We start from the raw sequence: 24,714 nt of genomic DNA on the forward strand, positions 1-24,714 counted from the left end.
TTACTATGACCAAATCATTATATCAGCAACTTCAGACTCTATGGACTCAACAGCGAAAACATTTATGTCAAAAGTTCAAGCCTCTGTCGTTAAAGTTCCAGACAGTGAACTCATTGAATTTCTTCAACGTTACATTCGACGTAAGAGGAAATATTATGCCATCGTTGAATTTATACAGTCAGGAATGCAAAAGACTTCTGAGGAGATGGAAAGAATTATTGACAAACACCACTTACGTCAGTACTCAGGAGTTTACGATATGAAACGACTGACAAACTACATTCTATCAAAACTTTCAAAATACCCCTTCAAAAAATATCCTTCAAATACTTTGTTAGTTTGCGACGACTTCGCCGGAAAAGGTTTAGTGTCAAAACCAGACTCACCATTAGCTAACATCATTACTAAAGTCAGACATTACCATTTAACTGTAGCAATACTTATGCAAACATGGAGGTTTTTAGCTTTAAACATAAAACGTCTCATAACTGACTTCGTTATCTTTCAAGGTTTCTCACGTTATGATATTGAACTCATTTGGAAACAGTCAGGTATAACATTACCTTTTGAAGAAATTTGGGAAGCATATAAGTCTCTCATCTCTCCTCGTTCATACCTTGAGATTCATATCATGACTAATACCATTAAAGTCAAAAATATTCCATGGGAACGACCAACATTGTTTTAAAGTTTAACCTTCAATTGACTGATGGTAAACAAATTCCATGCATCTCTGTCGCCATTTCTGTTAATATTTTTGCTGTCATTCATATCATCCACTTCTCCATCCGTTAGCTTTTGAGGATATGTGTTAGAATAGCTGTTCTTAAATGAAGGCTTCTCTCCCTTGAGAGCATAAACTCTATAACTTTCTGCATACTTTATGTTTGAACCTCCTGAGCCATCATTGACATAAATTTTTATAGGCTTCCACCCTTTGTTCATGTTCCTGCTTCTTCCCTTAGCTCTTTTGTTCAGTAGTTCTACATCTTTATACACAGCTCCTGTCTCAGTGAATTCAACAATATTTTCATTCGTTAGCTTTACATTCAAACCCTTGTCGAGTGTATTGTTCATTTCATACATATAAAAGGTTTTTATTCTATATGAAATGAGAAGCAAATCCATCTTAGCTGGTGCCGTTAATGTTCCAATTGAACCAACATCAAATGTTGACTCACGAACGACAAACAATATTGTCATAAAGAACTATAGTTCAGAGTGTTTGAAAGAAAAAGAACCAGAACTGAAATCCGTGAATTTAAACTCAGCTTCAAACGCTAACGCTACATCAGATGTTAAGTTAGAGTATCCACCACTGGACCAAATTCTTTCAAGAGAAGCCAACGACAATCCTTACACAAATGTTCAAACAAATCCTTCAGATAACGTAGACCATTACCTTCTTCAGTTATACCAAACAATTTTACTCAAAGACGATAAGAAGCTTTTGACAAATCTTATAAGCAAGAACCAAATAATTCTAACAAAGGAGGACCTTGAAAATGTTATCTCACGAATAACAGGGAAACAATGTGTCATTGACTATCTCGACCCTGAAATCGAATGCTGTGGTCAAACGCCACCATTCATGAAAATAGGTAACATCCGCATCATTGAAACACCAGGAACTACAGGAGTTGAGTTTAAGTATAAATATTCGAATGAATATACAAAACTTTCAACAGAATATAAACTTTGCTTGAAATATGTTTTAGTAAATTAAAGCAATTTGTAATATCTATCCAAAACTTCTTCAACAGTATCGAACTCATCTTCATAATGCAAACCTAATCTTATTGACTTGGTGCAGTTTTCACTAACACAATATAGCGCTTTGCGCTCGGCGCCTTTGACGCCTTTTTCTGTTCTCTTGACTGACATAACTAATTCATTTGTTTCATCAAACAGCAACAACCAAAGTTCATGACCTAATACATAACATTCATACTTTATATTTTTAGCTCTGAGTTCTCTTGTAAGCTGTTGCATTTAATATTTTCTAAAAAGTCAACTTCAACAGTCATTCGCACTGGTGCCTTCAGTTCTACAGGCTCTCCTTGAAAGTCAACAAGTCTGAATTGCATGTCTTTCAAATTATGAGGACTAATGCGAATCCATTTACCTAAATGAGTTGCTATGACAGGAACGTTTGGAATGAACATTGAATTGACTGCATAACAGAAAGACTTATATTCTACTGAACCTTTACTATTAACTCCTGAAATACCTGTGACATTAGCTATTTTAGACTCAATGTACAAACAATTACCATAACATACGTATGGAACAGATTTCATCTCAATCGTTTTGTCAACACTTTTCAAAGGAAATGTCATATGGTATGCTCCCAGAAGCAATTGAACTCTATGACTCATTCGTGTTATCTTAAACTCCTTCACATAACTGAACTTCAAAACTCCTGCAATAAGTTTAACATTCATTAAGTTTTCTTCGTTATCCTTGTTTATTGTAGTATTTATGAGAGCATTTAACACTCCAGCTAATGTTTCCATCTTATATTCTACATTATTGTGAAATCTTATTTCGTGCTTCTTTCCATCTATTTCAAACTCCATGAAATCTGTTTCATCTGTTATGACAAAAGTTGCGATAGTATTGAAGTCAACAACTCTGAAAGCAAGTGCTTCATTCTGTAGACCTAAGTTTGTTTGAAGCTTTACTGTTCCATATTCGTTTGGGTCTGTACTTTGCAAATAGAACAACATTTTATTCTCATTAAAATATGACTATTGCTGCATATGCGTATGAAACAAATGAAGCAAGAAGAGCACATGAACTAGTAAACGAAAACTCAACTTTAACCATTGAAGGCAATGATTTAGTCATTGACGATGGAAAAACTAAAAAAGTCATTGATTTCGATACTTTTAACACTTATGACCCATTCATTACAACAAGCAAGGTTCCTATCATAAATGATGGAACGGTGCAATATATAAATTCTACAGTAGATGCCTCATTAGTGAAAGTATTAAATGTTCTCATTGAATTGTTAAAGAGCTTTCGATTTGACGACAACATTAAATGCCTAAAGAATTTAGTCATGAATGAGAAACAAATTCTTGGCGTTGCTGGTAGCAGTAATGATGTACACCTTATGACATTAGAATATTATAACGAACATAAAGATGAACTGAAAGGAGAGAAGGGTGACACCGGACCTCAAGGACCACAAGGAATACAAGGAATACAAGGAATACAAGGAATTCAAGGACCTCAAGGCGAAAACGGTTTGGATGGAAAGGATGGAAAGGATGGAAAAACTGCTAAATCATGGATATGGGACCTTATAAATACTGGTTTAACAGCTGCTTCATATGGAGTTCTTCAATACCAAATCGGAAAGATATGGGCGGTACTTGGTGAAGAAGTTTTAAATGACGTTAAAAATGCTTTGAACTTCATTTCAAATGGTTCGGATACTATTAAAACTTTATCTGGTTGGATGCAAGAAACAAGGAGTCAAATAGATACTGTAAGACGTATAGCAAACAATGCACGTACGGGATTGGATACTTTACGACAAGCACAAAATACACTAAAGGAAGCAAATGATATTCTTGGCTCAGTATCAGACATGCATGAAGATTGGCTTAAAGGTATTGACAAATCTTTAAAAAATCACAGTCAGTCTATTGCTGACTACAAGAAAAGTATAGATTTTTTACATAGTGCTATGGACGTACATGATGGAAGCATAAGGAACTTACTTAATGCTAACAATAACTTACCAGGAACTATTAAAGCATTTATAAAGTCCTTTGTAAAACCCGGTGCTCTAACATTTAGGTCTTTGAGAGCAAGAGCATTGAAGTCAAGAGATGCAGAAACTCCAACAGAACCTACAGAAGGAACTGAAACAACAGAAACTCCAGAAGAACCACCAAAACCAACAGCTAATGAAATATTGTTCGAATATTTTCCAAGGTACTCTGTTCTCATTGCATACATTCAAGAAATACTTAAGAAAGCAGACTTGACTTTAGGAGATGATGAAAGTTCTGTATATCTTTCGTTCCAGTTTCAAATAGCAGAACTTTTGAGACAGATATGTTAATGTATGACAACATATCTGATTTCACAAGATATGATGACGACCATGACCCCGAACACGGTGAAGAAGAAGTTTTACAAACATCCATTAAGACAGGAAAGGTTTTAACTCAAAGTCTCATTATTGACACCAAAGATGGCGAAGTGGACGTTCTTCAAGAGCTGAAGAAAAATACTTCTTCGGGAGGTGGTGGTAGGCATGAACTTGAAATAAATGAGATAGAAGAGAAATTAGCCGAAAAAGCAGATAAAGAACATAAACACAACATCTCCGATATAAATGAACTTCAAGCTACATTAAATAGTAAAGCGGACAAAAATGAACTTGACGCAATGAACAAAGTTTTGAAATCTCATAAACACAACATCTCCGATATAAATGAACTTCAAGCTACATTAAATAGTAAAGCGGACAAGAACCATGTTCATTATATAACTTCAGACGAACAGATTATAACGGACTACCATGGATATTTAACACGAAGTGATGAAGCGAAGACAAAAAATGTTAATGAAAGAAGATATAAATACATTCGTGCTAAAGGTTATGACATAAGCTGTACTGTACAGTATGATGTAGCTAAAGCACCAGAAGCATTTGGTTATACCGGTGAAATTTATGCCTCTACTTTCAATGTTAACGGTGTATTAGTTGAACCAAGATTTACTTTGAGAGTTAAGGCAAAAATAACGTTTGAAGATGCTATTAAAAGTAAAGCTGACAAAGTTGAACTCGAAGCAACGAACAAAGTTTTGAAATCTCATAAACACAACATCTCCGATATAAATGAACTTCAAGCTACATTAGACAGTAAAGCTGACAAGAACCATACACATAAATCCTTCACTACTGTTAGAGCAGACGACATAATATTGAACTTTGACCTTGGTTCAAGTGCACCATTAGAAAATCCAAGTACAAGCGTAAAAGATACTCTTAACAGTTTAGATAAGAGTTGCAGGAACATTGAAAGTCATGCCAGAAACTTTGAAGCACATGAACTACCAACAATGTTAGATAAGAAAGCAGATAAAACTTATGTGGATGCAGAACTAACAAAGAAATTTTCGAAACCAGATACAATGACATTTACAACAGAAATTATAAATGGTGAACCAGCAACTCCATTTGAATTTGTTAGAGGTCTTCAACCAGATACTTTTGAATTTTTCTTGGATAATTCTATTGAACTAACATTACATTATAAAAGTGGAACAAATGCAACATTTCATCCGGGAGATACATTCCAAATGGTATTTAATGACATAAGTTCTTTAGAATATGTTTATAGAGTTATGAGCATATATGATTTAATATATCCTATAGGAGCTGTTTATACGTCTATGAATCCAATAAATCCAAACACTTTATTTGGTGGTAGATGGTATGAAATAGTTGACAGTTTTCCATTCTACACTAATACGCAGTCAATGAAGATGGGAGGTTCAAAGAAAATAGGTATTGAAAACCTTCCTTCACATATGCATAGGTTCAGTGGAAGAACATCTGTGGAAGGAAACCATTCACATTCAATAACAAAAAGAGGTTATACAAATCTTGCAGCGGGTTCGGATAGACAGGGAATGCATAGATATGATATTTCAACTGACCCAGTAGATTCAAGCACAGGTATTTTCTGTGGAACTGCAGGAAATCATACACATGTTGTAGCTGGTATTACAGACCCAGCAGGTAATGGAAAAGATTATATGCCTCCTTATATAACAATGCACGCTTGGATACGAGTTGGTTAAACTCTTTAACTTTACATAAATGAGCTTGAAAGAAGTATTCGAACAACATCCATGGAGGTCATTTAAGAAGTTCAATGAAGCTGCAAAGAGTCGGGGATTTACTAACAGAGCTGAAGTGAAAAGGTTCTTTGACAAAAATGTTGTACATCAAACAAAAATAAACCCTTACGACTACTTTTTACCAATTTACTCCAACACTCCTGACGCATACCAATTTGACACTCTCATTCAAAGCAGAAAAGGAGGACATAAACCATTCCTCATCTTCATAAATGTTAACACTCGTAAAGCATATGCATATCCAATGAAAAATAAAGGAACTCGTGAAGTGTTAAGAGTTTTACAAAAGTTTGTAGCAGAACATAACCCAAGTACTTTAACATCAGACCAAGACAGTGCATACCTCAGCAATGAAATCACAGAATTTCTCATTAAGCATAACATAACTCACTACACTACTGAAGACCATAACCATAACATACTCGGCATCATAAACCGCTTCATAAGGACTCTCAGAGATTTAAACCAAGAGCGAGACTTTACCGAAGAAACAATGAAACATTTTCTCGAAGTATATAATTCCTCAACACATTCTACAACAGGACATACACCAAATTCAATGACACAACAACAAGAAGAAAAGTATATACAAAAGAAACGAAGCCAAACACAAAATATCAGAAATTCAACACAATTTACCCTCATTCCTGGAACAAAAGTTCGTGTAGTTCTTGACGACAAACCGTTGACAAAGAAACGTTTAAGGTTAAGTCGAAATTATTATATCGTAGACTCTACGCAAGGTAATGGATATCTTATAAAAGCTGCCGACGACTCTATTGCGTTTTATCCTCGACATAAATTAGTCGAAAGTAGTAATGGCAAACTTGCTGAAACCATTGACGAAGCAAAGCGAGGAGTGGTTATTGAAATACTTGGCTATAACACAAACGATGACACTTATAAAGTAAGATATGAAGGAGGCGTTGAAGATGTTATACCATCTAAGAACTTGAGAGAGTCGAAGCCAACACATCTGGGACCATTAGAGCGGGAGTACTGGAAAGACAAAAATATGCCAGAAAGAATAAGAAAATTCTTCTAAACTTTTTCATTAGATGTAAATCAGACAAAAATATAATTTTAGGTGAAGAGGTGAGATCTCACCTGTTTTTTCACCCCGTGAATTTTCATGAATTTTCACAAAAGACCAAAAATAAAGTTAGTTTTTTTTTTTTTTTTTTTTTTATTTTGTATGTAAAGACAATAATGTCAGTCGAAGCAAAAACATTCACGAACAAATCTAATGGTGAAACATTCACAAAAGGCACTTATAACGGTATTGAAGTCTTACGTAGAGACAAGGATGGTTACATTAATGCAACAAAGATGGCAAGAGAAGCAGGAAAGTTAAACCATTTAAACAGATTTCTCAATAGTGCTAAAATGCAGGAAATTCTTGAGTTTTGGTTGAAAGAATACGGTCGAGCCAAAAGTGGCTCAACCTCAAAACAAGCATTTTATGAGCTTACTAAGGGCGTTATGAATGAATTCAAAGGTATTTACATACATGCTGACCTCGTTCATTTTGTTGCTGAATGGTGCTCTGTAAAGTATGCATTTTATGTCAAAGATATTATGGACTCCATAGACAAGAAAGTTCATGAGAAGTTAGATGAAGAAGAACTCGAAGATACAGTGGAGAATGCTAAACCTTTGTTCGAAGAAGAAGTTGGAAAAATGTGTGAAAAACAATTAGAACATGAACGTGAGATATATTATGGTTATAGAGATTCTCCATACGAACTAGACCAATGGGAACAAGAAGATTTAAAGAGAGAATTTAGAGAATATGAACTCGCTAAGATAGCATTTGAAGCTGCAGAAAAGAAGTTAAAAGTTTGGGGTCGTTTTGTACAAAATATTGTGAGTAAATGAACCATTTATTTTTATTGAATTCAGTAAAAATAATGTTTAGGTGAAGAGGTGAGATCTCACCTGTTTTTTCACCCTCGTGAATTTTCATGAATTTCCTTAAGATAGAAAAAATAAAGTTAGTTTTATTTTTATTTATTTTTTTTATTTTGTATAAAAGATATGATTTCAACAATCGGCACAACAACAATTCAAGCCGCGAACGGCGGGACTCTGTCCACAACAACAGCACCAAACTCGCTAGTCATGAATCCTACGTCAATGTTAGTAGAGATGAAAAAACTTCATTCCTTCTTCATATACTTTCGAAACAAAAATCCAGAAGATAAAGCAAGAACTTTTAACAAGTAATTTAGACTGTAGTGCGAAAGATGAAGAAAATGAAGAATATCTCTTATGAAATGCAGGACATTATTGACCATTTACCCAAATTGCCTGAAATCCAACAACAAAAACTCACTATTCCTGAATTCGACGAAATTGAAGTGAAAACCAACTGACTCAGTAGAAATAAAGAAGTTCATACGTAAAGTAAATTATGAATTCCTTGGTTTTCATTGCAACCATAAGGTTATGGACAAAGATTGCGACATGGTATATAAGAATGTTTCTGACATATATAAATCTGAAGAATTTAAGACCTACGATAACTTTGTTTCATTAGTTGCAAAATGTGTTGGGAATAAGAGATAAAGATAGAAGAGGCAAAGTATGGAACGAACAAATAAGACCCGCTATGTTTGAGATGAAGAAAACCATTGACGCTTAGTTGTTTTAGCTGGTTTTATTTCAATGTATAACGCAAAAATGAACCCGCAATGTTCAAAATGTAAGGCAGCAATTAGGAAATATAACTACTCAGTCAAAGAGATAGAAAGAATGAGAAACGACTATGCAGACTTAAAGAAAGAAGCAGAAAAGCCAGCAGAAGATAAAATGAACATGTTAGAATTTCTGAACAAAAACTATCCAACAGCAGAAGATTTCCTTCTATCTGACGTCAAGAAGAAGTATAAAAAACCTTCGGTATTGTTAAAACTTTTGACATACTGACAGAAGAAATAGAAGCTACGAAATTGTTTAGGATTTCAAATATACATCGTACAATTCATGTAAAACGCTTGTGAAAAAACTGGGGTGAAAAAAGAGGTGAGATCTCACCTCTTCACCTAAACATTATTTTTGCTTTAATTAAATGCTTTCCGGAAACGTCGATGAAAATCATATGGACAAATTATATGAAAAAATTAATAATGATTACCCCTCATTAACCAGGGAAATGACGGATTCTATAGTTCGTAAATTCGATGAAATACAGGATATGTGGTTCGACAGATTCGACATGAACGATAAGGAAAAGAGAAAGAACGATAACAATTTACTTACTAAAAGAATCCTAAAATCTAAAATAGGTGAAGCTTCAACATTTAACACAGTACATAACTTTTACACCGCTGTTTATATTTTCAATAATTTATTTAACGATGAACGAGAAAGAAAAAGTATGTTTAACGGAAGAAATGAATATGATTTTATCCTTTGTGCTGTTCGGGATGTTGACATGAAACTAAAGAAAATATTCTTATTACAAGATGACACGGTTGAAGATGAAGTCAATGAGTTTTTAAATCGTGATTTAAATGAAATTGATGAAGTTATGACCGAATGTTATAAAAAGTTCAAGGGGTGAAAAATTAGGTGAAAAATTAGGTGAGATCTCACCTCTTCACCTAAATTATATTTTTGTTCAAAGCTTCCACGAGAGAAAAGATTCCTCATTCGCTAAGGATTCCAAAAATGAAAAAATCATTGATTTCGGCTGAGAAAAAACAGCAAAACCCTTCTTCCACGGGAACAAAGAAATAAAGAAGAAATAAAGAAGAAATAAAGTAAATTTTTTATTTATTCCCGTGGAAGATAGAGCACTTTTATGACACTTTTTATTCACGACAAACAAGACAAACAAAGAAAATAAGAAAATACGGCGCTGTCGCGGTTCGAACCACAGACTCTGACCCCTCCATAACACCACCTTAGACCACTGTGCTACGTAGCCTGTCGACATAAGATTTTATAAATTGCATATTTGACGTAAATTTATTTCCATCTAGCTTCCCACCGCATAAGATATTCATACGTGTTTGTAAGACATTCATTAAAATTCTTTTCTATTGCATCTAATCTTGCGTTATTTTTTTCAATAGCTTGTCTGTATTCTTCATCATCTCCAGCAGTGTTTGGGTCTTCACGTTTAAAATATTCATTGTTAACCAATTTTTTATCTACAAATTTTATTAGTGTTTGATTCACTTCGTTATGATAACGGTCATATTCTTTCAATACGTAAGTGAAGACAAAATGCGTCGTACCTTCAATCTTAAAGCTTAAAGAACTTTCAACACAGTTTTGAGGGTCTGTCAGTGCGTCAATGAGATAGTATTCGAAGTCAGTCAATAATCTTTTTAAAGTCATTTCATACAGGATAAAATTTAATGTTGTGAAGAAATAGTGTTTATCTCAGAAAAAATAACGCTAATTTTATTTTTATTTATTTTTTTATTTTGTATGTAAAGACAGTAATGACAACATTAGAGAACACAACAACTGCTATCGTTCATGAAGCCATAAATGAAGAATATGAGTACATACAGTATAACAAACAATTGAGACTCATTCGTTCAGTCAAAGACGATATGTACCAAATGCAAAGTATAATGAATGCTCTTCGTTCTACAAAGCAAGCATATCATTGGTTTGAAAACCAACAGACAAAAGAACTTTTAGAAGAATTTCCTCATATGTTTGCTACCCTCGGAAAACCGAGGGAAGAGATTCCGTACGAAAATCGCAAGAATTTGGCACCTGGTTTGAAAGGTTATTATGTTCATAGACTTTTAGTAAATGCTGTTGCAATGTGGGCTTCACCTCGTTATGCTTGTTATATTTTCATGATGTTAGATGAACTATATAAAGCAGAACGCGAACAGATGGAAAAGAAACTTCAAGCAAAAGATGAAGTCATTGAATCCAAAGACAAAAGCATACAGAAAAGAATACCGCGTTCAGTACCAAAAGGAAAGGAAAAGAACTATAAGTATATGATTTATACTGAAGAGATGGAAAATGAAGAAGACAGAGATATGGTTATGTTGCATTTAGTGAGAAGAAACAACAAAAGCTTTTATGACCTTGCTAAGATTTACAAATCTGACAGAAACTGGTTCTATCGTGAAAACTTACCGATTTCAATGACACCGAATGAGCAAATAAAGGAAATTGTCAAAAATACTCTTCCTCAAACACACTATGACATCAAAGGTTGCACAATACTTACATTCAAAGAAGACTTACCATTGTTAAAGGAAAAAATAACAGAGTATTTCGATAACTTCAAAGAGGAAGAATGAAAATCTAAGCTAATTTTATTTTTTTTTATAAAATTTTATCTCATATGAAAGAACATGAATTTAGAATATTCGGAACTCATGACAGAAGAGGAGAACGAACAGCATGTAAAAGATTATGCAAAATTTATGAAGACATACAAAGCATTTAAACAATATCTAAATGCTTCTAAAGATTATGCAAAATTTCTGAAGGTATATAAAGCTTATGAAAAAGCGTATGAAAAGTTTATACATTGGGGAATTGTTGTAAAATATCCATATGAAGACTAACCAAAAATATATTTTTGCTTAAATAGCTTCAGGGTCAATTTCTTCAACCATTTCACTTCCTTCGTCAATGTCAATTGAAGCTTCTTCAACCTTTGGTAAGAATTTCTGTATAACATCTTTGTTCGTTATTGTCTTCAGAGATGAAGGATAATATTTCACATTTGTTTCACCCTTCTTATATTCTTTCTGTTCGGAAAGATTCATAGCAATACTGAAGAAGTCAATGTTAGAGTTCTTTATAACAGTATAATGAGTATCTTTGACATTCACGAAGAAACTCTTTTGTTTCAAAACTACTGCTAACTCTTGTGAAGTATAACGTTTGCGGTCAATGACGATAGCTAATGGTCTGACATACTGACCAAACTTAGATTCTTTCACAAACTTCTTGTTAAAGATAACATTAACGTTTGAAGCATTATTGAACTCATTCTTGATGGCATTAGCGAGAGCATTGTATGAAAAGAACTTGCAATCTTGCATGTGTTTCATTATAATAAAAATATTAAATTATTTTGAAAAATAACTTAAAAAAAATCTAATCTAATTTTTTCAAAAATATTTTTTTATTTCCTACTAAAGATGTATCGGAAGTTGTCTAAGTTAGAACACTCGGAAATAAAACAACTTCTTACAGAAGCTAATATAGATGTTGCAAAGCATTACGCAACAAACAAAAAGGCACTCGCTGACATTAAAGACTATAATGGTGCAATAAGTTATGATAGAATTCATGATTACATTAATAACAAAACATTTCCTTTAAATGACGTTGCTATTGACTTATATCATAGACGTTCTACCTCATGAAGTAAGAAGAGAAATGTTTGACATAACAAATGCGAACGTTGGTCATACTCGTAAAGCTCTTTCACATGATGTTCGTCAAGAAATGTTTGACATAACAAATGCGAACGTTGGTGAAACAAGAAGAAGAGACGACACACTGAAACAACAGAGAAGAGAGATGTTTAAGAGCGCTATAGAACAAGTTCGCAAAGCTAACGATGTCATTCGTTCCATTGACGACAAACCAAAAGAAGGTGAGAGATGGTTAAAGAAAGATGAAGAGAATAGGAAGAGAAATGTGAAGTCAGGCAATAGACTCATTGACTTTAACATCGAAGCTTTAGATGAACCAAACAGAGACTACTTACACAAACATTTCGGTAAGGTTTTCATGAGACTCTTAGAGAAGATTAAAATAAACTCACAACAGAGATGGATGGTATGTTATAAACTTGGTGGAAAGTATGAATGTTCTACGTTAAACCTCAATAATATTGGAACATTACTACATCAGCTCTTGAAGGAGAACTTTATATCAGAGATAGAAGCAAATGCTGCAGGTATTGTTGAAATGCACTATGACTTCTTCTTGACAAACATAAAGAATCTTACCGAAATAAAGATGTATGATTTAACAGAATATGAAGGCTTAACGATGTCAGATGTAAAGAAAGGCAAACCAAAAAAGAGACCATATAGAGATGAAAGCACACTGACAAATGACCAGAAAGCCATTTTGGAAGCTCTTAAGCAAACAGGAAACCCAGCACTTATAGAAAGCTTTTGGAAAGATAATGGTGAAAAGAAGTTTTATAAGAAGAGAAGCGGTCAGTTCTGGAAGTATCTTTGCACATTACCTATAAATCTTGAACGCTACCAAATCTTCAATGAACTGAACAAAAGAACTGCAACACTTATGACAGAAGACAATTGTTTCGTTTATGCTTGCATTCAGGCTGGAGTAGATGGAGAGACTATTGACCACATGAGAGAAGTCATTCGTGTTAGAGACTTTCCTCAAAGTAAAGTACAAGAAATTTCTGACGCAACAGGTATAGCATTTAATGTTACCATTGGTTACTTCAATGACTCAAGACATAATGAAATAAAGAGATACATACCAAAAGAATGTGAAACTGTTCGAACTATTGACTTACTTCTTGTTGAAGACCACTACATGCTAAACGAAAGATTACCAATGACAACATATTTCATTCGCAACTATATAGAAATTCTCAAAGCTTGTGGTGGAATGAACATTGAGAAACAGATGAAAATATATACAAAGAGAGAGAACAAATATGTAGTTCGTTATGATAGAACAACACCGTTATGGATGTTATGAAAACATTGTGGGAGTGCAAATATTTCGAACCTATTTCTTATGGAGAACTTTTCACATATACGACTGACTTATATAAACAGAACCTTGCACCATTTAAAGATTTGACATATGCTCCAAAGTATTGTGTACAACTGAAGAAGAAAGCAGAGTCAAAAGAAGTAAATAAAAATAAGTGCAAGTTCATTCCTGAGCATGTTTTCTTTGCTGACTTTGAGTGTAGTACCGATGGCTTTCATAAAGCTTTTAACATATGTTACGACAATGAAGATGGTTCAGTGAGTGAAAGCATTTGGGGTCAGAACTGTGCAACAGAATTTTTGGAACGACTTCCTGACAAGAGTTTAATATATTTCCATAACCTCAGTTATGATATAAACTTCATCTTAAGACACATGACAGAAGTGAAAGGAACTCCCATCATTAAAGGTTCACGAACAATGCAAATAACTGGCTTATATAAAGGAAGGGCAATTATTATAAAAGACTCTTACAGTGTTATAAATAAGAAGCTTAAACTATTTCCTGCTATGTTTAACTTACAAACAGGACCGAAAGAAGTATTTCCATATAACTACTACAGCAGTGTTTTGTTAGCAAATGACAACAGAACTGGTGTCATTTCTGAAGCATGTAAGTTTGTCAAGGATGCAGATACGTTCATGAAGAACATAGATTCCATCAAAGGTTGCAGAATAGATGAGAACCACTTCGACTTAGAAAAGTATAGCACATTTTATTGCAAACAAGATGTAAGAATTTTAAGAGAAGGTTTTGTTAAGTTCCGCAATGACATATTGAAAGAATTTGATTTAAACGTTTATGACTACGTTAGTATTTGTTCTATTGCTAACAAATTGTTTGAGAACAGAGTGTACTTCCCGAATGGAAATTTATATGACCTCTCAAATAAACCAAGAGAATTTATTTCGAGATGCATTCAAGGTGGAAGATGTATGTTGTCAGATAACATTAAACAAAAGAGCGAAAAGAAACTCATTGCTGATTTCGACGCTGTTTCATTATATCCATCCGCTATAGCAAGACTTTATACTTTAGAAGGTATTCCAAAGGTTATGAAGAAAGAAATGTTAAGCACAGAGTATCTCATGAGACATTTATTTGATGACGACCAAAAGGAACCCATTGGTGAAAAGTTTATGTCTGGCTTCTTTGTTCTCATTAAGATAACAGAGATTGGAATACATAGACACTTTCCTTTAATAGTTTGTGACCCTGAACTAAATCCAGAACTTAATGTTCCCAGAAGTTCAAACACTTGCTGTTTAATGTATGTTGACCATATAACATTACAAGACCTCATAAAATATCAAGGTGTCAAATGTGAAGTGTTGCAAGGATACTATTACGATGGAAACAGAGATATTAGAATAAGAGATGAAGTAAAGAAGTTGTTTGAGTTAAGGTTAAAGTATAAGAAAGAAGGAAATCCTTTGCAAGAAAATATAAAGCTCATTCTGAACAGTATTTATGGCAAAACTATTCTATCTCCTATTGAGTCAAAAATAACCATAGTAAATGACAAAGATGCTATAAGATATGCCATCAGAAACTACAACCATATAGTGAAGTTCGAAGGTTTGGATGGTTCAGATAAAACTATTTTCAAGCTAACGAAAAGTATTTGCAGACACTTTAACTTCTGTCCACTTGGTGTTAACATTCTGTCTATGTCGAAGAGAATAATGTGTGAAGTATTCTGTACTGCTGAGGACTTAGGAATGGACATCTTTTATAGCGATACCGACAGTATGCATCTCTACAATGAAGATATCCCTCGTTTAGCTGAAGAGTTTGAGAAACGTTATGGAAGAGTTCTCATTGGTAAAAACCTTGGTCAATTTCATAGCGACTTTGCAGAAATCACACCTGGAAAACAAAGTTTAGCATACAAGTCAATATTTTGTGGAAAGAAGACTTACATAGACTTACTCACGAATGATTTAAATGAAGTTGCATTTCACTGCAGAATGAAAGGCGTGAAGCAAGATGTTATTGCTTTAACCGCTAATGAAATGTTTCCTGACTCTGTTCAGTGTTTCTATGATGAAGATAAAGGTTTAATGGTTCCGCAAGGAAAATTTGACAAAGACTCTGAGTTCAGTTTAATGAAACTTTACAAAGCACTTTATGACGGTCAAGAGATTGGATTTGACTTATGTAAGTCTGCTACACCTGCATTTGACGAGAAGTTTAACTTCTCAATAACGACTAAAACAAGCTTTATTCGTAAGTTGAAGTTCTGAGGTCATTTATTTTTGTCAGCAATGAGGTCATTCGTGATAAAAATAAGCCGCTAGCGGCAAGGGCGAAGCCCATGAGGTCATTTACAATACTGCGATGGTAGAGTTTAAGAGTTGTGCTTCAATGTAGAGACAGTCCTTATGGTCTGGAGGTAGCAAAACAGGTGCTTTATGGTCATGAGTGGAGAACATGTCTATCCAAAACTCACGATTGAAGCCAGTAAGCTTGTAATACTTAGGATTTGGCAGTGGTGAAGTTCTTGTATGACCAATGAACTCATTTTCAACTCCCTTACTTAAGTTTGAATATAATATAGCTTGCTTTCGATCCCAAATGCCAGGTGTTACAATCTTTGAAAATTCATTTTTCCTCGGAAGCATTGCATAATAATTGAAAACATTTTTGAAGTCATCATTTGGTTCAGAGATTTGAAATCTTATACGTAATGGATTTTCTTTCTCTTTAGCGACTTCATTGAATGGTGAGAATACAATGAATTGACAGTCATGAGTTCCATCTTCATTTTCATTAAATTCATAATGAAAGTCTATAAGTTGTGGCCGACTACATTCTTCCTTCAGTTGTGCAAGAAACTCACGTAAAGGTTGTAAAGTTTGTACTTCAATGTTGAACTTTTTCTCGAACATCTCATTAAATGAAATCATACATTGCAACAATGTTGTATCGTCTTTAAAGTATTTGTATATGTGAATGTTTTGGGCGCTTAAAGACTGTTCGTCATTTTCTATCTCGACTTGAAGTATAAAGTCAACCTTTCTGAAAGCACGTGTTATATACATAGATGTTATGCCAATGTACTTCTCTTCATTAATGTTCACAATCCAGTCTGTTGGAAACTTAAACGTTACTCTGTTCCCCTTTATTTTGACGTCAGGGTTTTCACTACTGAACGCAACAGTTAAAGGTATTTGTCTATACATTTAATTCGGATAAAAATAAACCATTTACTCTTTCTTTGCTTCAGCTTCTTTAGCTTTTGCTTCAGCTTCTTCTCTAGCTTTCTTCGCCAGCAAACGTGGGTTCTTTTGTCTTCCAGCAGCTAATGCAGCAAGTTGTTTTTCACTAAGTTTTCTCTTTGGTCTCTCTGGCTTTTGTTCTTGTTTTTGTTCCTTCAGTTCGGATAAAATTTGCTCACGAATTTCTTTCTTCAATGCTTCAACATCTATGACCCCTTGGGTCTTGTCCGTAGGGCTTGTCTGAGTCATTTGACTGCAGATAAAAAACAAAATTAAAACTTTAACCGGTGTAAAATGAGCTTGTCAAAATCAGAGCGAGAGTCTATTATATTAAATGACGCAAGAGGAATACAACATCCTTTCTATTACGTAAGTCAGAGTAAAGATGGTAAAATATACGTAAGAAAAAGAAAGGTTCCATTAGCGAATGCAGAAAGCGACAACATTAAGGTGTATGGCAAGGGTGAAGCCCATGTTAAGCCTTCTATTCAAACTGAAAAGTCAATAGAACAAGAAGAAAAGAAGCCAGATGTACTTTCAATAACGAACCAAGAGCTTATTGCAAAGTTTGTGAATTTCATTGAAAAACAAACCGAGTCAAAGAATCCTGACCCGCCAGTGAAAGAAGTTGAGACAAAAGAGAATGTACAGTTCATTGAAAATGTCAAGAAACAACTTCCACCACGAATGCCAAGAAGAAGAGTGAGAATAATGAAGTAAATAGATATTTTTATCCGAAGTAAATACATGCAGAACGAACAGTTAAACGAATTTACTCCAGCAGAGCATATTCATCAGATTCGCTCATATTTCGATATCATAGACAATGCAGTTCAAATTGGTGACACTAATAGAAAATATTCTGACGCAAAGATTCCATCACAACCTGGAACTGCTAAAGATAACACATGGGTAACATTCAATCTCTCACCTCCTGGTGAAAATATGTTGGACCTTTACAATACATTCATTACGTATAAAATGGAAGGTCAATTTATTGTAGATAAAGAAATTGGTTCAGGTTCCAATAAAACAAACCCACCAGGATTTTGGATTGGTTTCGATGACGCTTTCTATGCAGTTGCTGGATATCAAATCCTTGCAAATGGTCGTATCGTATATTCTCAAGACAACGCAAGAGAAGAAGCATATATAACTTCAAACTCACAAACTACCGAACAAATAAAGAAAGTAGATGTTTTCTCAAAGACTCGACATGAAGATGTATGGAGTCATTCGGGAACATGCAGAACAGGACAAATTGTTAGCGGTCCAATTACAGCAGGAAAATCATTTGATTTTAAGCTTCGTTTAAGAATTCCTGTTAGAAGATTCCTTCCATTAGAAGCTATTCGATTTATTCCAGCTTTTGCAGGAAACATTCAGCTTAAAGTAAAGTTCAGTAGCGACGCCTTACAATGCACATCTATATCTGTAAATGATATCATTGCTTTCAATCCAACTCTTAAAGTTGCATTTGCTTCAGATTCAAATCCACCGACAAATAAATTTGTTCCATGGAATGAACCATTCACTATGATAACGAAGGCAGTAGAAGCTAGTGGAACAGTTACTATTACAACTGTAACCCAGCAACTATTTCGAACAAAGATGGATTTTAATGAATGTTTCATTCATCCAAAGTCATTCTCTTTAGACCCTAACATTTATACAGAACTTGTAGAACATTATACAAACGAGGCTTTATGTTTTCCTGTTAAAGTTATGGATTGGATTCCTATGGACGGTTCATTCTCAAAGAATACAGATAGTTCAAGTGCAACATTTACAGCAGCTTATACGCCTATTAATGTTAAAAGTATTTGGGCACTATTTAGAAAGAAAGACAACTATTATGTTAATTTTGAGAACCCTAAGTTTAAATATCTTCAGCTTTCCATGGGAGCTTATGGAAATATGCCTGCAGAACCTGAAAAATCATATGGACCTGTATTTTATGAAATGGTTGCGAACGCTTGCAATACAAACAATGATATGATAGGATTTAATGAAGATGTTATGAGGTCATTGGTGGATGATGGTAGTGTGGAACATAAATGGGATAGCTATGACAACACACATTTCTTATGTGGTTTTCCAACTGAAGTGGACTTTTGCTTCCAGCAAGGTCAAACATCTACTGCTCCAATAACATACAAATTGTCTGTTAAAGGACCTATTGAACTAGCAACTGAAAATGTACCAAAGCCACTTATTGGATTTATGAGGGATTGTTGCTTTGCCATTCAGGTGCGTGCTAATGGCATCCCCATAATAAGATTAGATGACTATAACTTAGCAACTGACGACAGTGAGGAATAAAGGATGAACGTTTATTTTTAAAGCTTATAAATGAGTTCTTCATCAAGCTCTCGTGAACCTTCACCATCTATGAAACAAACTTTACCAAACGATTATGGAGCACCTATTGAATATTTCTTACGAGCTGCACAATGGCAAAGAGCAGTCTCACCAAGGTTAGGTGTTCCACCAGCTCCTGTCAAAAATAGCATTTGGTCAAGTCCTTATATAAGATATGGTCTCCCACTAGGTTTGCTAGCTACAGCAGGAGCAGTTATGATGTTGAAAAGAAATAAAGCAAATGTTGTAAATAATACTGAAGTAGCTGAAGTTAAACAAACTCCAACGCCTTCAATGACTCCTGAACCTATGGAAGTACAAACTCCTGTTCAAAAGTCAACTCCTAAACCGACTCCAACATTTAAACCAGAACCTACTCCTCAAATAAATCGTAAAACTCCTGCGTTTCCTTACTGAAAAAATAACGTTATATTTATTTAATATTATAATTTTTATTTGATTGAAATGACGACTAAAGTCACTGAAGCAATGAAACAAAAGTTTTGGTAGAATACATTAAATCAGAACTATTCCAGAAGGTTTTACATCATATATGAAGGATGGTAGAGTTCAGTTTAGAAAGATAAAGCAACCATTAGATAGAGAAGGTATATTAAGGAAGATTAAACTTCATGAGGACAACATTGCTGAACTTAAGAAGAAGTTAGAAGAGTTGGAGAAAGGAAGAGAGTTATAAAACAATGAATTCAACAGGGTGAAAAAAGAGGTGAAAAAACAGGTGAGATCTCACCACTTCACCTAAATTTATTTTTGCGCTATGTTTTCATACGTGTGGGAGTGGTGATATCATTTATTTTTTTATTTTATTTTTTATTTTATTTTTATTTTATTTGGATGTAAATGACGAAAACTATTGAGATAACAAACTACAACGGTCATGAGTTCAAGAATTTGTTCTTCGTTCCTCGTGAAAATACATTCTATCAGATACGAGGGAGAAAGGGTAAAGTTAGTTTGAGCGTTTATGACTACAAACATAATGGAAAGTTTATACAAGCATACGATACAAACGGTAAACGTGTTTCATTAGCTTTGTCAAAACTTACTAACATTTATTTTGACAGTGATTTTGACTCTGACGATTGGAGCGACAGCAGCGATACTGAAGAATATGAACTATTGTGTGAAGCACAGCAATGGGAAGAGTTGCAATACTTTTGTAAGTGAGAACATTAGTGGGAACGTTAGTGAGAACGTTTATTTTTCATTAGTGAAGTCGTTTGTGTTGTAAAATATACGTTAGCGGTTTTGTAAAGTGTCAAATTCACATATAATGGGTACGGTGGAACGCAGTGTCTCCGTACACATGATATGTATACTAACTCCCAGTCTATATATTCTGCTTTTTTCAAAACCTCTCTCACAATATTTTTCTTATCTAATGGTATACGTTCCATCTTACCTATAGGTATCTTTTCTTTTAACTCTTTCAATATATTGTTTGTGTCTGGAATATGTTTGAGACGGTCCATATAGTTGTCGAAGTCATTGCATATAATCTTTGAGTCTGGGAATATTGTATGGCACAAATGGGATATATAGAAACTTCCACCGAACAAATCTACAAATGTTAGACCATTCGGTAGTTTCTTAAGTTCTCTCAATATAATATCTTTACATTTACTCTTATTTCCAAAGAACGGTAACGGTGGTTTTGTAAAATTCATTTATATATAATAATAAAAATGTTTTTACCTGAAAAGTGACAGGAAAGTGACAAAACATGAAAACATATATAATTTGTGAAAAGCTCCTGGAAGACCCGTATATATAAGAACTTCATTTATAATAATCATCTTCAGGGCTAGAAGGGGCGCAGCCCCTGGAAGCCCCATTACCTTTTTTTTTTTTTTTTTTTTTTTATGCAGCTATGTATAGCGTATATGAAACATAAATGAGATTTTACCTCAGATATTATCCTGCGTATATTTTGTGTAAGTTCCATCATTTATATATCGACAAACCTCAAAACCATAGTAATGTATTACAGGAATACTAAAATAAAACAACTAATGCCGAAATTATCAATATGATTGAAACAATTAAAGGTTTATTACCAATATTATGAATGCGTAGTTATTATTGCTATCATATAGTTACTTTACAATAATGTTGACTTTTTTTTTCAAGTCGGAAGAAATAATTCTAAAAAAAATGATACATGAAATTAACATTTATTCATACATTTATCATAAAGCATGATGATCACTTCATAATAATGTGGGGTTCATAGAAAATCGCATATAGTTGATATAAAAAAAAAGAAACAATAATTTTTGAATTACCACAACATATAAATAGATGAGTCAAGTTCAGGTAACTTAATTGTGAAGTCTGGGTTGCTTTCAGATGATGGCGAGGGCTCAACATCTGGGATATCAGCATCGGTTACATCTGAGCTATTATATGTTGGTGGAGGGATATTAAATTGAATATGAGTTGGAACTTTCACTTGTCCCGGACTCATATTGTCCATAGGGTTCGAAAATTGTTCGAGCGGATTGCTATTAGTTTTCGGTAAATGTTTAAACGACGCCGGAGGCAAGCTGACGACCGGGATCTTTGGTATGAATGGTTCTGGCGAAAATGCGAATTTCATGTTCGAATCTAATGAATGTGGACCTGATTCAAATTGCATCGGCAAAGAATCAGGTTTTTGTTGACTGAATGGTACCTTTCCTTCCTTTTTCATTTGGAGATAATGATATCTGCATTGGACGTCACTTCTATTGCCCATTTCGTTAGCAATGTGGGTCCAACCTTTAATCTGTTGACATTCTACGAGCTCCATTAATTTATTTTCTTCTTCTGGTGTCCACTGATCCCTCGAGATGCGGGGATCAAGGCCACGATTCCATCTTTGCGCACATTGTGCTCTGGTACGGCCATTTCCAACGTAATTTGCTACGTGGGACCAATTATCAATCCCGAACTTGCCAACGGCCTGGATCAGCCGTTGATCCTCTTGTGAGGACCAAGTTCGGGTTTTTCTACGTTGAGGTTCAGTTGGAAGCGATATTTTGAATGACATAAATTACTTAATAGATTATTTTGATCTGGCGATAAAATAAAGAAGAAATGTATACAGAACTGTTACGATACCATATCTGTAACAAAATAATGTGCATTTTCGTTGTTTTTAAAAGTTGGTTTATTAGAATTTTGAAATCTTTGTACTACTTGTGTATACTATTTTCAGTAAAAATGTCGTTGTTTTGAAATTGAATGTATTCAAATATTGAATACCCGAAGATTTACGAAAAAAAGTGCAATCTAACAATTTTTTTAATCATTATCAACCATTGAATAGATATCTTACTACTATTAAAGTGTGAGAAGAAATTTATGGAATTTATCACAGTATTTGCGCATTCGTTCAATTGATTTTCTAAAACTAAAGCAAATTAGAGAACTACAGCGATGCCAAACTTCAAGCTCGGCAATTATCAAAAATTTCGTCGCAGCATATCTCAAATGTTTTGAAACTTACCAATCTTGAGCAATAATATGGGTAATGCTATGTTATATGCTAATATATTGCTTGATATTTCATTCATAGAGAAGGTACGATTTTGTTGACATAATTTATTTCGCCAGACTTCGCTTATCTTCTTATCATATTTTTTTTTTTCTTGAAAATCTTGAATCTAATGATCTTCCGCTTAACCTGCTTCGATACAATTAAATAAGACATATCCGATATGCATGTTAGCATATTTGAAATTTTCATCATTTAAGGCTCCACGTTCATAAATTGAGAGGGCCGTAATCCTCCTTTTTTTTAATGGCCCATAACTCCGTGAATACCCAAAGCCAAGGGATCGGAGTATGACCAAATGAAACTATAGCTTCAACAGCATAAAAAAGGGGTTTATGAAACTCCAAAGATGTATTTGTATAATGAATTACTAAATATTTCATAATGTAGGTATGAATTTATCAAATTCGATATTTCAAATTTTATAATTCGTATAAAAGGATATATTTTTACATTATGCTGGGTAAAAGCATGGGAAAGTTTCAATAGTTCTTAAGACAGTATTTGTAGTAGTGAAAATTGAAATACACTAAAATTATTGAGTCAGCTTTGGTAGATGATTAAGTATTCATTGTAATATAACTAACAGCAGAAGAAAATCATATATATTTCATAATGCATCAAATGAGAGTCTATATCAGAGAATAAAAAAATTGAAAGTTTTAGTAATTCAAATAAAAATAGTTTACTAATATTTTGTGTATAATGACTATCTTAAAAAGCAAAAAATAAGATATATTTTTTTGAAATAATTTCGATTTCGAAAAAAAATTTTGTGTTCGGCAAATGTAAGGAAGTCAATTTGGAAAATTGTTTTCACTTTAGGAGAATATAATTTTCCATTTGGAAAATTTAAAAAGTGAGACGCGCAGGATTCGAACTTTTTTTAAAAGTTGATTTAAATGAATTTTAGTGTGGAATATAAGGATAATATCATATTTAAAATAAGAATATACTAGTTTAGGTGGTATTAATTTTTTCGATAAATTTGAGAGTATGTACGTTTAGGGCATGAAAAGTGTCAATTCGCTCAGCGAAAGCTGAGCTAGCTTCGTTCTCGAAAGAATAAGGAAGGAGTGAAGGAGAATGATACAGAAGTTGACACATTCATATCATTTCAACAAATTTTGATCAAATTGAAATTCAATAAAATTCAATTCAATTCATATCCTTCAGTCAGTACATTGATATCCTTCTGCATCACAATGATAACTCGGGCATCAATAGTTCTACAACTAACTCAGAAAAAACAAGATTATTACTTCCTGCTTACAGCTTTTAAAAAGTTTCGATGATAAAAATCACTCTACTCTCGTTTATCGACATATGGTGATAGTAGGTAAACATATTCTTATCGATATTAATAAAAATATTTGTACGAAAATCTTATCCAATTAGAGAGTTATTCATAAAGTATATGATAATTATAATTACTTTATCTTTGTTTTATCTTTGAATAAACAATTTAATTTAAATTGCATAATATTTTTTGAATGAAAGACAGGAAACTTAGTTGAGTTTGTATTATTTTTATCGTTTAATTCATCGTATCAGTGAGTGATCCAGATATTTAAGATATTTAGAAAAAAATTATTAATTTGATTAACAAATTTTAATCAAAATAGCAAAAATCTATTTGATAGCTGTAAATAAACAATAATTTTTATTTCAAGCAAAATCACTTATTTTCATCTAAACGTATAAAATTGTCAATTTTATGAAAATAAATTGAAAATCTCATGAAATCTAAAGGAGAGTAATATTTTTTCAATTTTCTTTTTTCTTTGTCTCAAATATTTTCTGTTGGGAATTTTCTTGTTATCAAAAAATAATTTTAATATTTGTTTATTTCATTACATACAATAAAATTTTAAAAACTCTATTTCTTCTCAAGAAAATTTTTTTCCTTCATATGAAGAAACATTTTGTTCTCCATTTGATGCTGAGTCTAAATCTCGATTTTTGAATTTTCTTCTT

General features: G+C 33.4%; 16 protein-coding genes and 3 pseudogenes across 19 annotated transcripts, besides 1 other annotated feature; 14 read left to right on the forward strand and 5 right to left on the reverse strand.

The window, feature by feature from the left end:
- Positions 1-20,523: part of a mobile genetic element that runs on past the window's edge.
- TVAGG3_0393540 (uncharacterized protein) lies at positions 685-1,086 on the reverse strand (the record flags this gene model as incomplete). Its single annotated transcript, XM_051232401.1, has 1 exon — positions 685-1,086. One exon carries the CDS (start codon positions 1,084-1,086, stop codon positions 685-687), a length of 402 nt encoding a protein of 133 aa, XP_051102131.1.
- Positions 1,112-1,726, forward strand: TVAGG3_0393550 (uncharacterized protein; the record flags this gene model as incomplete). The annotated part of the gene is made up of 1 exon (XM_051232402.1): positions 1,112-1,726. The coding sequence occupies one exon, from the start codon at positions 1,112-1,114 to the stop codon at positions 1,724-1,726; it is 615 nt and encodes a 204-aa protein (XP_051102132.1).
- Positions 3,122-4,076, forward strand: TVAGG3_0393560 (organellar and viral DNA polymerase type B; the record flags this gene model as incomplete). Its single annotated transcript, XM_051232403.1, has 1 exon — positions 3,122-4,076. A coding segment is annotated over one exon (955 nt), but the record flags the coding sequence as incomplete, so codon positions are not given.
- Positions 4,297-5,832, forward strand: TVAGG3_0393570 (keratin-associated protein family; the record flags this gene model as incomplete). The annotated part of the gene is made up of 1 exon (XM_051232404.1): positions 4,297-5,832. A coding segment is annotated over one exon (1,536 nt), but the record flags the coding sequence as incomplete, so codon positions are not given.
- On the forward strand, positions 6,137-6,937 carry TVAGG3_0393580 (integrase core domain containing protein family; the record flags this gene model as incomplete). The annotated part of the gene is made up of 1 exon (XM_051232405.1): positions 6,137-6,937. The coding sequence occupies one exon, from the start codon at positions 6,137-6,139 to the stop codon at positions 6,935-6,937; it is 801 nt and encodes a 266-aa protein (XP_051102135.1).
- TVAGG3_0393590 (uncharacterized protein) lies at positions 7,102-7,741 on the forward strand (the record flags this gene model as incomplete). The annotated part of the gene is made up of 1 exon (XM_051232406.1): positions 7,102-7,741. A coding segment is annotated over one exon (640 nt), but the record flags the coding sequence as incomplete, so codon positions are not given.
- On the forward strand, positions 7,930-8,894 carry TVAGG3_0393600 (annotated as a pseudogene). The gene has a single exon. A coding segment is annotated over exon 1 (965 nt).
- TVAGG3_0393610 (uncharacterized protein) lies at positions 9,865-10,239 on the reverse strand (the record flags this gene model as incomplete). The annotated part of the gene is made up of 1 exon (XM_001306661.1): positions 9,865-10,239. One exon carries the CDS (start codon positions 10,237-10,239, stop codon positions 9,865-9,867), a length of 375 nt encoding a protein of 124 aa, XP_001306662.1.
- Positions 10,347-11,174, forward strand: TVAGG3_0393620 (KilA, N-terminal/APSES-type HTH, DNA-binding family; the record flags this gene model as incomplete). The annotated part of the gene is made up of 1 exon (XM_051232407.1): positions 10,347-11,174. The coding sequence occupies one exon, from the start codon at positions 10,347-10,349 to the stop codon at positions 11,172-11,174; it is 828 nt and encodes a 275-aa protein (XP_051102137.1).
- TVAGG3_0393630 (uncharacterized protein) lies at positions 11,463-11,936 on the reverse strand (the record flags this gene model as incomplete). Its single annotated transcript, XM_051232408.1, has 1 exon — positions 11,463-11,936. The coding sequence occupies one exon, from the start codon at positions 11,934-11,936 to the stop codon at positions 11,463-11,465; it is 474 nt and encodes a 157-aa protein (XP_051102138.1).
- Positions 12,027-12,853, forward strand: TVAGG3_0393640 (annotated as a pseudogene). Its single transcript has one exon. A coding segment is annotated over exon 1 (827 nt).
- On the forward strand, positions 12,889-13,228 carry TVAGG3_0393650 (organellar and viral DNA polymerase type B; the record flags this gene model as incomplete). The annotated part of the gene is made up of 1 exon (XM_051232409.1): positions 12,889-13,228. A coding segment is annotated over one exon (340 nt), but the record flags the coding sequence as incomplete, so codon positions are not given.
- On the forward strand, positions 13,971-14,993 carry TVAGG3_0393660 (organellar and viral DNA polymerase type B; the record flags this gene model as incomplete). Its single annotated transcript, XM_051232410.1, has 1 exon — positions 13,971-14,993. A coding segment is annotated over one exon (1,023 nt), but the record flags the coding sequence as incomplete, so codon positions are not given.
- TVAGG3_0393670 (uncharacterized protein) lies at positions 16,806-17,066 on the reverse strand (the record flags this gene model as incomplete). Its single annotated transcript, XM_051232411.1, has 1 exon — positions 16,806-17,066. The coding sequence occupies one exon, from the start codon at positions 17,064-17,066 to the stop codon at positions 16,806-16,808; it is 261 nt and encodes an 86-aa protein (XP_051102141.1).
- Positions 17,245-17,534, forward strand: TVAGG3_0393680 (annotated as a pseudogene). Its single transcript has one exon. A coding segment is annotated over exon 1 (290 nt).
- On the forward strand, positions 17,556-17,881 carry TVAGG3_0393690 (uncharacterized protein; the record flags this gene model as incomplete). Its single annotated transcript, XM_051232412.1, has 1 exon — positions 17,556-17,881. A coding segment is annotated over one exon (326 nt), but the record flags the coding sequence as incomplete, so codon positions are not given.
- Positions 18,354-19,139, forward strand: TVAGG3_0393700 (uncharacterized protein; the record flags this gene model as incomplete). Its single annotated transcript, XM_051232413.1, has 1 exon — positions 18,354-19,139. One exon carries the CDS (start codon positions 18,354-18,356, stop codon positions 19,137-19,139), a length of 786 nt encoding a protein of 261 aa, XP_051102143.1.
- On the forward strand, positions 19,170-19,595 carry TVAGG3_0393710 (uncharacterized protein; the record flags this gene model as incomplete). The annotated part of the gene is made up of 1 exon (XM_001303997.1): positions 19,170-19,595. One exon carries the CDS (start codon positions 19,170-19,172, stop codon positions 19,593-19,595), a length of 426 nt encoding a protein of 141 aa, XP_001303998.1.
- A 701-nt stretch (positions 20,524-21,224) lies between the features above and the next one.
- TVAGG3_0393720 (RNA polymerase II transcription regulator recruiting protein) lies at positions 21,225-23,329 on the reverse strand (the record flags this gene model as incomplete). Its single annotated transcript, XM_001303999.2, has 1 exon — positions 21,481-22,230. One exon carries the CDS (start codon positions 22,228-22,230, stop codon positions 21,481-21,483), a length of 750 nt encoding a protein of 249 aa, XP_001304000.1.
- Positions 23,330-24,714: the final 1,385 nt, after the last annotated feature.

The sequence above is a fragment of the Trichomonas vaginalis genome, chromosome V (assembly GCF_026262505.1).
Source record: "Trichomonas vaginalis G3 chromosome V, whole genome shotgun sequence".
In the NCBI taxonomy this organism is placed as follows: Eukaryota; Parabasalia; order Trichomonadida; family Trichomonadidae; genus Trichomonas; species Trichomonas vaginalis.